Raw genomic sequence first — 14,631 nt, 5'->3', positions numbered from 1 at the left:
TTAAACCTTCTATATACCTTTGAACATAATAAACTGTCAGACCAGAATGAAAGTAAACAGAGGTATACCAAAACCCGCATCAGTCTCTTACCACGCAGCATCCCAGTACCCAACCCAACTAACCTAAAAAGCCCACCCATTGCACTAAATAACAAAGCAAAGGCCTGCTGTACCCTAAGTAAAACAAGCACACCCCAACACCCCTGCCCCCAAACAACCATCACCCACCATGAGCCATCCAACTGCCCATCCATGAACAATGCTGTACATACCTCACACTCAGAAAACCATTCATAACCCATACGTTATACAGCAAGCAAGCCCACTACATCCACCCCATACCCATACATCATCTCAGGCAGTATTGGTCCGCTTGAGTGCAAAAGTATAGGGCCTTAGCAGAGGGCACGCTCCATGTGCAGGAACAAAATAGGGCCCCAATGCCTCTGTCAACCAAGATGATGAGTATTCATGGCTAGGTGGTGGGCATCAAGAAATCCTGGGAACAGTAGAGAAGACCCGCCTGCTTGGAAGACATCTCTGAACGAATGCCCTCCTCAGAAAGAGTCCAATGTCACAGTGACCCTAGGCATGGTTCTTCACACTGCAGGCTCCACTGCTCTCGTGTACAAGCTTCAATACAAGTTCTGGATCTGAATGCGCCATGAGTGAGGAGGGTGGGCATAAGTCACCGTCACAGCAGACTGGCCCAACTTGGGAGAGCAACCCAGGACCCAACCTGACAACAGGCCAACTAGGTGCTCTCGATCAAGTCAAAAGCATTCCAGGACACTAAAGCCAGTGCACAAAGGGGTAATAAGACCAGAGCTTCAACATCAAAAATCCCGGGAGGAAATGGAAGCCTAGTAGTCAGGAAGGTGAGCCACTGGTAGAAGGAGTAGACATCTGTTATACAAAGCAAGTGGCTTTCACTATCTTGTCAAATAAATGGGGCTTCCCTTCGTAGTAGATCTTCTTTGCTGGGTAGAGAAGGCGAACTGGATGTGTTTCCGGTGAAGATCAACACATAGTCACTGAAACTCAGGCAGAATAGTCCTGCAAACAGAGCACCTGTTTATTATCATATACCAGGGGGCCCCTCGCTCATACTGTCTGCAAGATTTCCATTTTATACACATATTGAGAAGTTTAAAGATCACTATGCGAGGCCGTTCCTCTTGTGCACGCTTAGGCCCCAAGCAATGTGCCCGCTCAACACGCAAGGAATCCACCAGCCAGGTTTCAAGAAATCCCCGCAGCTCCGACTCCACTATGGACTCCAGGAGTCCTATTAAATGAAGATGTCCCTGGCGTAACCAATTCTCAATATTGTCTAACTTTTCTTCTAAAGTAACATAGTAGATGACGGCAGATAAAGACCCGAATGGTTCATCCAGCCTTCCCAACCTGATTCAATTACAATTTTTTTATTTTTTTCTTCTTAGCTATTTCTGGGCAATAATCCAAAGCTCTACCCGGTATTGTGCTTGGGTTCCAACTGCTGAAATCTCCGTCAAAACCTACTCCAGTCCATCTACACCAGGGGTCTCAAAGTCCCTCCTTGAGGGCCGCAATCCAGTTGGGTTTTCAGGATTTCCCCAAGGAATATGCATGAGATCTATGTGCATGCACTGCTTTCAATGCATATTCATTGGGGAAATCCTGAAAACCCGACTGGATTGCGGCTCTCAAGGAGGGACATTGAGATCCCTGATCTATACCCTCCCAGCCATTGAAGCCCTCTCCAGCCCATCCTCCCCCAAACGGCCATATACAGACACAGACCGTGCAAGTCTGCCCAGTACTGACCTTAGTTCAATATTTAATATTATTTTCTGATTTTAGATCTTCTGTGTTCATCCCACGCTTCTTTGAATTCAGTCACAGTTTTCCTCTCCACCACCTCTCTCGGGAGCGCATTCCAGGCATCCACCACCCTCTCTGTAAAGTAGAATTTCCTAACATTGCTCTTGAATCTACCACCCCTCAACCTCAAATTATGACCTCTAGTTTTACCATTTTCTGTTCTCTGGAAAATATTTTGTTCTATGTTAATGCCCTTCAAGTATTTGAACGTTTGAATCATATCTCCCCTGTCCCTTCTTTCCTCTAGAGTACACATATTCAGGGCTTCCAGTCTCTCCTCATACGTCTACTAGCGCAAGCCTATCATTTTTGTTGCCCTCCTCTGGACCGCTTCAAGTCTTCTTATGTCCTTCGCCAGATACGGTCTCCAAAACTGAACACAAAACTCCAAGTGGGGCCTCACCAATGACCTGAACAGGGGCATCAACACCTTCTTCCTTCTACTGGCTACGCCTCTCTTTATACAGTCCAGCATCCTTCTGGCAGCAGCCACTGTTTTTTCACCTTTAGATCTTCGGACACTATCACCCCAAGGTCTCCCTGTCCGTGCAAATCAGCTTCTCACCTCCCATCATTTACAGTTCCTTCTGATTATTAATCCCCAAATGCATTACTCTGCATTTCTTTGCATTGAATTTTAGTTGCCAGGCATTAGACCATTCCTCTAACTTTTGCAGATCCTTTTTCATATTTTCTACTCCCTCTTCGGTGTCTACTCTGTTACAAATCTTGGTATCATCAGCAAAAAGGCACACTTTTCCTTCTAACCCTTCAGCAATGTTACTCACAAACATATTGAACAGGATAGACTCCAGCACTGAACCCTGAGGGACTCCACTACTCACCTTTTCTTTCTCTGAGGGACTTCCATTAACCACCACTTTCTGGCATCTGTCCAACAGTGAGTTTCTAACCCAGTTCACCACTTTGGTCCTAACTTCAGTCCTTCAAGTTTGTTCAAGAGCCTCCTATGAGGAACCGTATCAAAGGCTTTGCTTAAATCTAAGTAAATTACATCTAGCATATGTCCTCGATCCAGCTCTCCGGTCATCCAATCAAAAAATTCAATTAGATTCGTTTGGCACGATTTACCTTTTGTAAAGTCATTACCTTGTTCTGGAGCGCCTCCTGGGAGGTGTTCAGGCGCAGCATGTCATCCTCCAACACCGAGACCCATTGACAACATGCAGAGAACTCACTGGTGAGCGATTCTAGGCGGCCATCTATGATATCCAGCTTGTCTAACCCATTGTAATGGCCCATTTTACCTCGGCGACAATCTCCTGCACTCATGTGGAGCTCACAGAAGAGCCATCTGGGCCTTCCTCATTGGCCATCTCAGGATCCGCATGCTTCCCCTTTTCTTTATCTTTCTGAGGGACTTTCGCTGCCATATCTGGTATTTGGCTGCAGATCTGAGAGGGCCCAACCTCACCAGGTAGGATAATTACGTGGAAAAAGGCTTCAAGAAAAAGGTCAAATTTGCCAAAAATAGGAGAGGGGCCCAGGATCTTGAGTACATCTGCTCTCTAGCTCAGCATCATGTGACCCACCAGAAACAATCTTTTAATGTACACCAGCTTCCATTCAAGAAAAAGGTCAAATTTGCCGATAATAGGAGAGGGGCCCAGAAGCTTGAGGCAAGCACTTCTGCTCTCTTGCTCAGCATCACTTGACACCTCCCCCCCCACCCGAAACAATCTTTTAATGTACACCAGCTTCCATCCAAGACACTTGAGGGACAATTTACATGTTGGACAATTTTTGCATGTTTGTTGGACAATTTTTGCATGAATGTTTATGCATTCATAAAGAAGAATTTATGGAGCAGACTAAAGAGATGATGGATAGATTTTTTTGCACGGGGAAACCCCACTAAAGTTGTTAAAAGGGCATACAAGTGGGCTTTGTATGCCCCACATGAGATATTATTACAGTTGACTCCATCTAGACAACGTCCTAGGTTGACCTGTGTTCTTCCATATTCTCCTCAAGCCTTTGCCATTAAGAAAATCATTAAACAGCATTGGCATATCTTGCAGGCGCATGATGTGTTTAAGAAAGAACCTAGGTTTACATTTTCACGTGATCGCAACTTGAGAACGGTTAACTAAATCTCAATTTACATCTGTTGCTCCAAACAAAACAGGATCCTGTGGAGGGACATAGTCTGTATGGCAGATGCTTTGTGTGTTCACATGCTCTCTCCTTAGAGGTGGTGGATTTCCCTTTTTCGCTACGTGAAACTACTGATTGTTCTACTACAGCAGCAATGTACATGATCCTGTGCCCGTGTGAAAAGATCTACTTTGGATGCACGATAAGGGCTGTTCGTCATCATACTCAAGAACATCTCTGTAGAATCCGCAGAGAAATGTTGGAGGCTTCCCTGGCTTTACACTGGAAGGAGTGCTCTCATGTTCTCATGGACCTGAAATTCCTTGTGCTTGAAACCATTTCTCTCCCCTGGAGTGGTGACCTGGTAAGGATTCCTGTGGAGAAAGGAACAACGTTGGATTTTCCAACTTAATACGGTCCACTCCAAGGGATCGAATCGGGAAGTGGAGTGGTGTGCTTTTCTGTGAAGTTGTAAAATATTTCTGCATATCCATTTTCAGAAATCATATATAGAAACAATGCTCTGTGCTTCATAGATTCATGAATTCATTTTGATTCTCTTAGGATTATTTGGGGGGTTAATATAGGGGTTAGATTTAGCATGATTTTAGGAATTGTAGCAATGTTTACATTACATTAGTGATTTTCATTCCGCCATTATCTTGCGGTTCAAGGTGGATTATAGAAGAGGATTTCTGGACATGTCCAGAGGTGTTACAGAGTAGAGTGGGTTTCTTCAGAGGATTGAAATGTTTCATACAGTGTTAGTCTTCATGGATTTCTTGAATAGCAGTGTTTTTATTTCTTTCCTGAAAGTTTTGTAGTCTGGGGTCGTGATTAGTAGATTGGAGAGTTGGTGGTCTAGTTTTGCTGCCTGTGTGGCTAGAACGCCATCATACTGTTTTTTCCGTTTGATGTCTCTGATTGGAGGATATGTGAATGGTGTCTAGATTCTCCTGTGTCTGGTTGTGGTAGTTTTTGTTTTGATACTATTCAGTATTCCGTTTTAGTTTCTACATTATAAGGAAACAGTACTTCAGGTTGATGGTGAGGGTCCCTTAAATTTTTGTGCACAGCCAGCAGGCTGATTTGGTGAAGTCACAGATTCCAGTGTTACTAAGTTTTAGCTTTGAACGCTGGTTTCCTGGGCATTTGAGCAGAGTTTTTCATTAATGCTGAAAGCTAAAGAGTATTAAGGTACTTTTGGTTTGTTATAGTTTTGACTGCCTTCATAGTTTTTGATGTTCTGGTGTTTTAAGACTTTGTTATGAGCTTTTTATGATCCTTTCCAATTTTTTGATGTCCATACACTTCATGACATTGGCTTTGAATGCTAAATTGGGGGGTGTTTTTTCAGTGCTGCTTGTCTATGTTATGTACTAGAACATGTTTTCTTTCTTTTTTTTTTAGGGGGGGGGTGTCTCACTAAATTTATAGTGTCTTTGGGCTCCTGGGAATATTAGGTCTCTGTGGGGGTTGGGTCCTTTTAAATTATCAGCTAATGGGTAGGCTGTGCTGGCTCTTTTAGATGGCACATGTCCCAGCATTTTGAGGCTTCGGCTTTGAACACCGGTTCCCGTGATATCTTTGTAAAATTGTTTTAATGTTTGAAGTAAGTTAAATTTGAAAGACTTAAGGAATCTCTGGATTGTCATGGTTTTAAATAACTTCTGAAAATTTTCATTAGTGGAGGGTAAGGTATATGTATGAACATGTTGGACTGGTTTCCATTAGGTGACTTTTCATCACAGGTTCCTATGAATTTAAGCTGCGTCTTGACTTTCTGAGGTAGCATCAGCGAAACATGGCTCGTGTCAAAGCCAGGGATACTTCACCAAGCTAAGTGCCTTTTGGTTGCATGTTGATGTATTATATTAGTGGAGAGTATTTCAAAGCACCACTGGTAGATTTTTTCTATTACCGCTTAGCGCCTTGTGAACTAGCATTCTATGAGCACATGAAGTAATTACCTTACTAGTGTTTAAGCCCGTTATATTAACGCAGGGGTGTCAAATGTCGGTCCTTGAGAGCCGCAATCCAGTCGGGTTTTCAGGATTTCCCCCAATGAATATGCATGAGATCTATTAGCATACAATGAAAGCAGTGTATGCAAACAGATCTCATGCATATATTCATTGGGGAAATCCTGAAAACCCGACTGGATTGCGGCCCTCGAGGACCGACATTTGACACCCCTGCATTAACGGGTGCTAGAATAGATGTGTAAACTTTTAGCAGTTTCAGATCACAGTTATAAGCTAAGTGAACTGTTTTTCACATCTAATCAATTCAGTGATTTCTTAGTTTATCTGCAAATTATAAACTTTAATGAACTTAAACATATGGAGACAAGAAATGATCCCTTTTGATTTTTTTGGAATGATTTTTGAATATTTGAAGCAATATAAGATATACTTTTCCATCAAGTCTCAGAGAATGATCAGATACATAAGAACATAAGAACATAAGCAGTGCCTCCGCCGGGTCAGACCATAGGTCCATCACACCCAGCAGTCCGCTCCCGCGGCGGCCCAAACAGGTCCTGACCTGTCTAAATCACCAGAAGGGGCCCCCATGCCATCCTGGTTTCCTGATGAGTCCTATCTTCCCATCGAAGTCCTAGCCCTCCGGTCTTGCACATGCTCGACCTGGTTGGGTTTCTATACTTTCTCAGTATCCCACGATCCCTTTATCCCCCAGGAATCTGTCCAGTCTCTGTTTGAATCCCTGTACCGTACTCTGCCCGATCACTTCCTCCAGTAGCGCATTCCAAGTGTCCACGACCCTTTGGGTGAAGAAAGACTTCCTTGCATTTGTTTTGAACCTATCTCCCTTCAGTTTCTCCGAATGCCCCCTCGTACCTGTTATCCCCTTCAGCCTGAAGAATCTGTCCCTGTCCACCCTCTCCATGCCCCTCATGATCTTGAAGGTCTCTATCATATCACCCCTGAGCCTCCTTTTTTCCAGAGAGAAGAGCCCCAGCCTGTCCAACCTCTTGGCGTATGGGCAGTGTTCCAGCCCTCTTACCAGTTTCGTTGCTCTCCTTTGGACTCTCTCAAGTACCGCCATGTCTTTCTTGAGGTACGGCGACCAATATTGAACGCAGTATTCCAGATGAGGACGCACCATCGATCGATACAATGGCATGATGACTTCCCGCGTCCTGGTTGTTATGCCCCTCTTTATGATGCCCAGCATCCTGTTGGCTTTTTTCGAGGCCGCTGCGCACTGTGCAGATGGCTTCAGTGATGCATCCACCAGCACACCCAAGTCTCTCTCAAGACTGCTTTCTCCTAACAATGCCCCCCCCCCATTTTGTAGTTGAACAACGGGTTCTTTTTCCCTATATGCATGACCTTGCATTTTTCCACATTAAAGCGCATTTGCCATTTGTTTGCCCAGTCTTCCAGCTTGTCTAGGTCCCTTTGCAGTTCCTCACACTCTTCCCTGGAGCTAACTCTGCCGCACAGTTTGGTGTCGTCTGCAAATTTTATAACCTCGCATTTTGCCTCCTTTTCCAGGTCATTGATAAATATGTTGAAGAGTAACGGCCCCAGCACCGATCCCTGTGGCACACCGCTCGTGACTCCCTGCCAGTCAGAAAATTGGCCCTTTACTCCGACCCTCTGCAGTCTACCCGACAACCAGTGCTCGATCCATCTGTGCACATCCCCTCCCACCCCGTGGCTCCATAGCTTCCTAAGCAGCCTTTCATGTGGAACCTTGTCGAAAGCCTTTTGGAAATCGAGGTAAATGATGTCGACGGGTTCCCCCTTGTCCACCCGACTGCTTATTCCCTCAAAGAAGTACAGAAGGTTCGTTAAGCACGACCTTCCCTTACAGAATCCGTGCTGGCTTTTTCTCAGTAGGCCATTTCCCTCAATGTGCTCGCAAATGCTGTCCTTAATCATAGCTTCCACCATCTTCCCTATAATTGAGGTCAGGCTCATCGGCCTGTAGTTCCCGGGGTCACCCCTCGATCCCTTTTTGAAGATAGGTGTGACATTCGCCAGTCTCCAGTCCTCTGGTACCTCTCCAGTTCTTAAGGATAGGTTGCAAACATGCTGGATTGTGCCCGCTATTTCTTGTCTTAGTTCCTTCAGAACCCTTGGGTGGATCCCGTCCGGACCTGGAGATTTGCCGCATTTTAACCTGTCTATCTGTTTGAGGACATCCTCCTTACTTACCTCTATGTGCTCCAATTTTTTAGCCTGTTCCCCACTCATGAGCTCCTCTGAGTCCGGTATATTAGTTATATCTTCTCTCGTGAAAACCGATGAGAAGAACGTGTTCAACCTCTCAGCTATCTCTTTATCCTCCTTAATCACACCCTTCCTATCCCCATCGTCCAACGGGCCCACCTCATCTCTTGCTGGTCGCTTCCCCTTTACGTAACAGAAGAATGCCTTGAAGTTTTTCGCCTCCCTGGCCAGCCCCTCTTCGTATTTTTCTTTTGCTTTTCTAACCTTTCGGTGGCATTCCTTTTGGCAATTCCTGTGCGCCTGGTGATTTTCCTCCGTTGGGTCCTTTTTCCATCTCAGGAAGGATACTTTTTTGTCATTTATTGCCCTCTTTACTTCCGTTGATATCCAAACTGGGTCCTTTGACCTCTTGTTCTTGCAGCCTTTCCTGAAACTGGGGACGTACCTTCTTTGTGCTTCCTGCAGGGTGTCCCTGAATAGGGTCCAGGCGCTTTCCACAGTCTCCATCCTATAGATGTTTTTGAGCTTACTCCCCACCATTTCCCTCATAGCAACATAGTTCCCTTTCTTGAAGTTGAGCGCAGTTGTTGCGATCTTCCTTACTGTGGGTGTCCCCCTTTCTAATGTGAATCTGATCACATTGTGGTCACTGTTGCCTAGTGGTCCTCCCACTTCTACCCCACTTGCAGGCCCCCCTAATCCGTTCAGGATAAGGTCAAGAGTAGCACTCCCTCGCGTCGGTTCCCTGACCAGTTGCTCCATGAAGCAGTCCCTCACAGTTTCGACAAATCCTGTTTCCCTAGTGCAGTTGGAGTGGCCCGTACTCCAGTCTATCCCCGGGTAGTTGAAGTCCCCCATCACTGTCACACTTCCAGTCCTGCACTCCTGTCTCAGTTCAGCTTCCAAGTCGTGCCCGACTCCTTCCGGTGTACCAGGTGGGCGATAGTATAGCCCCAGTTTTATGCCTGCACCCTTGTTTCCTGGCAATTTGACCCATAGCGATTCCAGCCCCTCTGCCTTCGTTGCCATATCCATCCCGACCGAGTAGATAGAGTCCTTTATATATAGTGCTATGCCTCCCCCCTTCTTGTGGGTCCTGTCCTTTCTGTAGAGTTTGTATCCCGGCAGCACTACATCCCAATGATTCTCCTCTGTCCACCATGTTTCTGTAATTCCAATTATATCCAGGTCCTCCCCCTTGGCCACAACCTCTAGTTCACCCATCTTGGCCGTGAGGCTTCTTGCATTTGCGTAAAAGCATCGCAGGTCCCGTCGTTTTTCCTCCACCTCTGCATTTACCTGGGCCGCCTCTCCTGTTTCCTGAATTTCTGCTTTGCCCTCAGCTTTTACCCTCGTGGCTTTCAGTTTCCCCACCTTACCGTCGCCCCACTTCCCCGCTTTTCCTCCGGGTTTTCTTGCCCCCTCTTGGGCCCTGGCCCCTGTTCGATCCCCCTCGCCTTGTGTGACCCCTATGTTGCCCTCCGTTTTCGCCCTTGTGCCACCCAGTCCCCCTGTGTCCCCATGCCCCTTAGTCTCCTCCCAGCAAGCTCCCTTTACCTGTTGTTTCCCTCGCTGTCTGATCATAAGATCCATCGGTCTCTCTACATCCTCTTTGCAGTCAGCCCGTTCAGCATCTGTTCTGGATACTGTTGTCCGAAGCGTCAACATCAGATCAGCTGTCGGCTTTCCCCCTCTCCTCAGTTTAAAGCCCTCTCGATCTCCTTCCTCACATTGGTGGCCAGTAGTCTAGTTCCCTCTGTGCTCAAGTGCAGGCCGTCCCGCCGGTAGAGCCTACTCTTTTCCCAGAACGACGTCCAATTCCTCACAAAGTGGAAACCCTCCTAATCTAATCTAATCTAAATCTTGGGTTTATATACCGCATCATCTCCGCAGATGGAGCTCGACACGGTTTACATGGTTAGGGAAGGAACGGAACTCCAGTGGAATTATATAAGTATGAGAGAAGAGAGGTTGGTGTGAGAGTGCCAGGAGCGGGACGGGGTTACGTTCTGGAGAAGAGCCAGGTCTTCAGATGCTTACGGAATGGTAGAAGGGGGCTCAAATTGCGGAGAGGGGAAGGGAGACTGTTCCAGAGCTGAGTGATTCTGAAAGGGAGGGAAGAGCCAAGTTTACCAACAAGGGAGATGCCTCCTCCTGGCACCATCTCTTCAACCATGTATTCACAGCCTGGAGGTCTGCCTGCCTCTTTGCATCTGCTCTCGGTACAGGCAGGATCTCTGAGAATGCTATCCTCCGGGTATTCCGCTTCAGTTTACGCCCCAGGACCCTGAACTGGTCAGTCAGCGTGGCCATGCTGAAATTCCTCCGGCTCACATCATTTGTTCCGACGTGGATTATCACCGCAGTCTCCTCTGTCTCTGCTCCATCCAGGATCCTCTCGATCCTGTCAGTGACGTCTCGTATCTTGGCCCCTGGGAGACAAGTCACTAGCCGGTCCTCCCTTCCTCCAGCTATGTGACTATCTACCTCTCTCAAGATCGAGTCTCCCACCACAATAGCAGACTTCCCTTTCCTCAGCAACCTCCTCTGTCTCAGGTCCGTGTCCTCTGTGTAGTATGGTGTCTCTCCCTCGGGGTCTCGGTGAGTCACGGTCTCCTCCTCTTGTGTGGTTCCTCCGCTAGGTCCTTCCCCGGTGTCGCCTTGTGGATCCTGGGTCTCGTCTGCTGACATCCGTCTGTACAGCTGCTGGTCCTGTTCTTCCACCTTCCTATAGGCCTCCTCGATGAATCTCTCGAGGTCCCTCACCTGGTCTACAATGAGGCCTTCTCCGTCTGTGTCCTTGTTTGGCCAGCTCGTCTCCTCTGTGTTGCGTAGTCCCTCCAGTTCCTGGACCTTGACCCTCAATCTGCCTACCTCCATCCTCAGGCTATCCAGCTCCTGGCACCGACCGCATATGTATGCCCGCCTCCCGGAGGGGAGGTAATCATACATATGACCCTCGATGCAGTAAACTGGGTAGCTCTGCTGTGTTCCTGTAGCCTCCATTTCTTTCTCCTTGCTCCTACGGTCCCTCTGTGGTTGAGAGTGGTTTCCGGCGTGCAGCTAGCTGAAAGAGTAGAGAGAGAGAGAAGAATGAGAAGCTGAAAGGGTAGAGAGAGAGAGAGAGAAGAATGTGAAGCCGAAAGGGCAGAGAAAGAAGAAAGTGGAGAGAAGAAATTATATATATATATATTTTTTTTTTTTAGGTTAAAGTTAGGTTTGCTGCTGGGCTGCCTGGGCTCCTTCTCAAGGCTCCGAACGGCTGGGCGCCGTTGGCTCCTCCCCTTTAAGGGGGGGTCCGGCGCTGGCTCTGACGCGTTGGGGGGGGCGGAGCGAACTCTCGCCTCTTCCCCAGCCCTGTCTCCTCTTTCCCTCCGCCTGCTTTTCTGGTGCTCGGCACCAAACGCTGCCCCTCTCCTAACTGAAGCTGAACTTCAGCTACGCTGCTCCTTCCTGCCTCTAAGTCACCGCGTGTGCCGCGTTGGCTCCTCCCCTTTAAGGGGGGGTCCGGCGCTGGCTCTGACGCGTTGGGGGGGGTGGAGCGAACTCTCGCCTCTTCCCCAGCCCTGTCTCCTCTTTCCCTCCGCATATGAGGTCACAATGACTGGAAGGTGAACTTTTCCCACCAAGGTGGTTTTCCAGCCTTCCTTTTGGAGTTTCATATCTCTTAGCATATTATATATGCACTGATCATTCTCTGTAGACAGTTTTTTCATTGAAGTCAGTTTTTTTGATATACATTTTGTACTCTTTCTGACTTCCACCTTTAGATTCATGGTCCCTGGCTTTTTCTAAGGAAACGGATTTGGCCAAGAATGGGCATAAGCCATAAAGCTAGCTCCCTTTTTTCCAGTTCTACTCTATTCTAATTGTGTATTACAATGATATTTGGTCATATTACTTGAACTTCCATCACAGGGCAAACGTTGAAAGCAAACTTTAGGTAACTGTGTCTTGTGGTTTATTTGCGTTTGCAATACTGCCTTTCATGACAAGTATGTCAAAGTTGTTTGCATTGCAATCTAAGAAAAACAGAAATAAAATATAATTCCATTTTCTGACAGGATAGCATAACCTTTACTGTCATGCTTCAGCATAAACGAGCTGATATTCAGCCAGCGATGGTCAGTATTTTTTCTGCCGCCAGCTTATTCCTGGATATTCAATATCAGGGGTGATGTCCAGGTACTGGCATTGAATATCCAGTTCTAGGTTGGCTGATAAAGTTAATGTATTTAAGTGCAATATTCAGCCCTTAACTGCATGAGATGAATCACTTAAAGACAGGACTGCAAGGGCTCAATATCAGTATCAAAGAAAGAGGTTACATGCAGAGACCACAGGAAGCTTTGTATGCACCTCAAGCCTAGGGAATCAGTTGAAAATGGCAGGCCAAGTAGTGGGGTTATTAAACATTTATTGGTGACATCACCACCTCCCCCTCTTCCTGCTTGGCGTTATCGTCCTATCCCCCATACACCCTGGTCCCTATTTTTTTACCCTTTTCTGCTGTGAATCCACCCAGTAGAGCACAGGTATGCGATGGCACAGAATGCCGCTGCGCGTGACAAGCACTGAGCCGCCACGTTGCCGCAGCCCTGGGCCGCAAGTCATACGAAGCCGTGTCTGGGAAGGCACCCGCAATGCTAGGAGCGCACTGTTCTCCTCTTCCTCTTGTTCTCCTTCTTGCAAAGGCATCAGCAGCACGTCTCCTGGTAACACCGGCTGCCCCACTCGCTGCTCTGCCCGCACCGCCATCTGCAACATGATATACACTGATAAGCCCAGCACTGGAAAAGAGACGAAGAGAGAAAGAAAGAGACAGGGTTGCCAGATGGTGAAAATTATGTAGGCCAATCGATGTCAAAAAGAAGCCCAAAAAATTACCCAACCAATTTGATGCTAAAATCTCAACAAGGTAAATAGCTTAGTATTATAGTGATAAAATAAATCAGCTTCCTTATTGTGCTGTATTCTCTTTCTATATTAGCAAGTTTTAACAAGTAAAAGGCAAGCGTTGGCATGCCCTAGAAGCTGCATGCAGCAGGGTTTGGGGCTGTTGTCTCCAAGCAGTGTATAATGATAGAAAGCTGCTCAGAAAGTCTGCTGGTAGCAGTCTCACGCTCTCTCTCTTTTTATATATATATATATATATATTTATATATTTTTTTTTTTTTTGCAAGGCCCCACTAACGGGAAAAGGAAAGCACTTTAACTGGTGTTAGACTTGCATTAGGAAGCTATACTAACAAAATTGTAAACTGTATGTCAAACTGTACACTGTCTTGTGTGAATCACTTCATAAAGGCAGTTAAATCCAATAAATAAATAAATGAATGTGCACTACTCTAATGCAATTTTATTGCATTGGCCCCAATACTGTAAAAAGCCACTGTTATATAAGATGTAAAAATAGGAAAAAGAAGAAGCAACAGTTAAATAACAGACTGCCTCAATGGCACACTGGCCACCTTGTGATCAAACATTCTACTTTGCTAGCACTTAAATGAATTAAAAGATCTCTACCACCAACCAGTAGAAGCTCATCAATTATAAGACTTCCACATTTAAAAAAAAATATTAACAACTGTGTTGACCTTTTCCCACTTTGTCACATTAAATCGAAACGTGTTCGAATGCACTCCTCGCTGATACAGTTTTTCATCCACATCTGCACCAACACCAAAGTTCAGATATTTGTAAATGCCTTTAAAAGTGAGTCCCTGTGTTATAAACAGCATCCCTGCCAGTTGAACAGTGATTACAGAGCAGCCCTACCGTGAACAATCTGCATTTAACATCACCCCAACACTTTTCTTCTGCCTGAGGTTAGGAGAAACTTTTACACAAGCAGTCTGCTTCCCAATCTTGCATACAGAAGAGAACAACCCAAGATACTGAGGATACAGAATTAAAAGCAGAGCAGTTAGCAACAGATAAATCAGTTTAATCTTACCCTTAGTTTTCTTACTTCCAAAAGCCGCTTCTGGGTAGGTGGGAGGCTGCAATCATCACGTTGTCAAGGGGAGAAGCGATCATCAGCAGGAAGTAGGTAAGCAGCCAGAATGAGGTCTGGAACGCTTTGACAGAAGCTACTGGAGCACCAGAATGAGGCTTGGATTACGGGACGCTATTGGAACCCCAGAATGAGGCTTGAAATTTACAGAGAGCCAGCCGGAACAGCATTGGAGGGTTCGGCTGCCTCTCTGTGAAGACAACAAAAATTCGCAACTAGCTTTGGAAAGCAGTCCAATTGGGTGAGAAAACTACGAACCTGTCAACTATGGAAGTAGCAATGAGCTCATTTTCCTCAGCCACCAACTACTTGCCCTCTACCGAGGAAGTGGGGACACAGCCCGCCAAAATTAAGCTAACCAGACACGATCGCTTTCTGCGCAAATTGAACGGTTTTAATTTAGTTTCCATGTGACGAGACACCGTCAGT

General features: G+C 46.3%; 1 protein-coding gene across 3 annotated transcripts in view; it reads right to left on the bottom strand.

The window, feature by feature from the left end:
* Nucleotides 1-14,294, bottom strand: part of EXOSC3 (exosome component 3) — a 45,961-nt gene extending 31,667 nt beyond the window's left edge. Inside the window, exons 1-2 of one of the 3 annotated variants that reach the window (XM_033916986.1) lie at nt 14,143-14,294; nt 12,687-12,944 (exon numbers count right to left, since the gene is read on the bottom strand). In XM_033916986.1, coding sequence (XP_033772877.1) covers nt 12,687-12,944 — 258 coding nt within the window. In that variant the 5' untranslated portion in view covers nt 14,143-14,294. Of the gene's footprint in view, nt 1-12,686; nt 12,977-13,964; nt 13,996-14,142 lie in introns of those variants that run through there. The other 2 variants (XM_033916978.1, XM_033916970.1) reach the window with 2 other exon arrangements.
* Between the last annotated feature and the right edge of the window lie 337 nt (nt 14,295-14,631).

This window comes from Geotrypetes seraphini, chromosome 1 (genome assembly GCF_902459505.1).
Source record: "Geotrypetes seraphini chromosome 1, aGeoSer1.1, whole genome shotgun sequence".
NCBI lineage: Eukaryota > Metazoa > Chordata > Amphibia > Gymnophiona > Dermophiidae > Geotrypetes > Geotrypetes seraphini.
The sequence above is the reverse complement of the archived record's forward strand: the minus strand, read 5'-3'. Positions and strand labels throughout refer to the sequence as shown.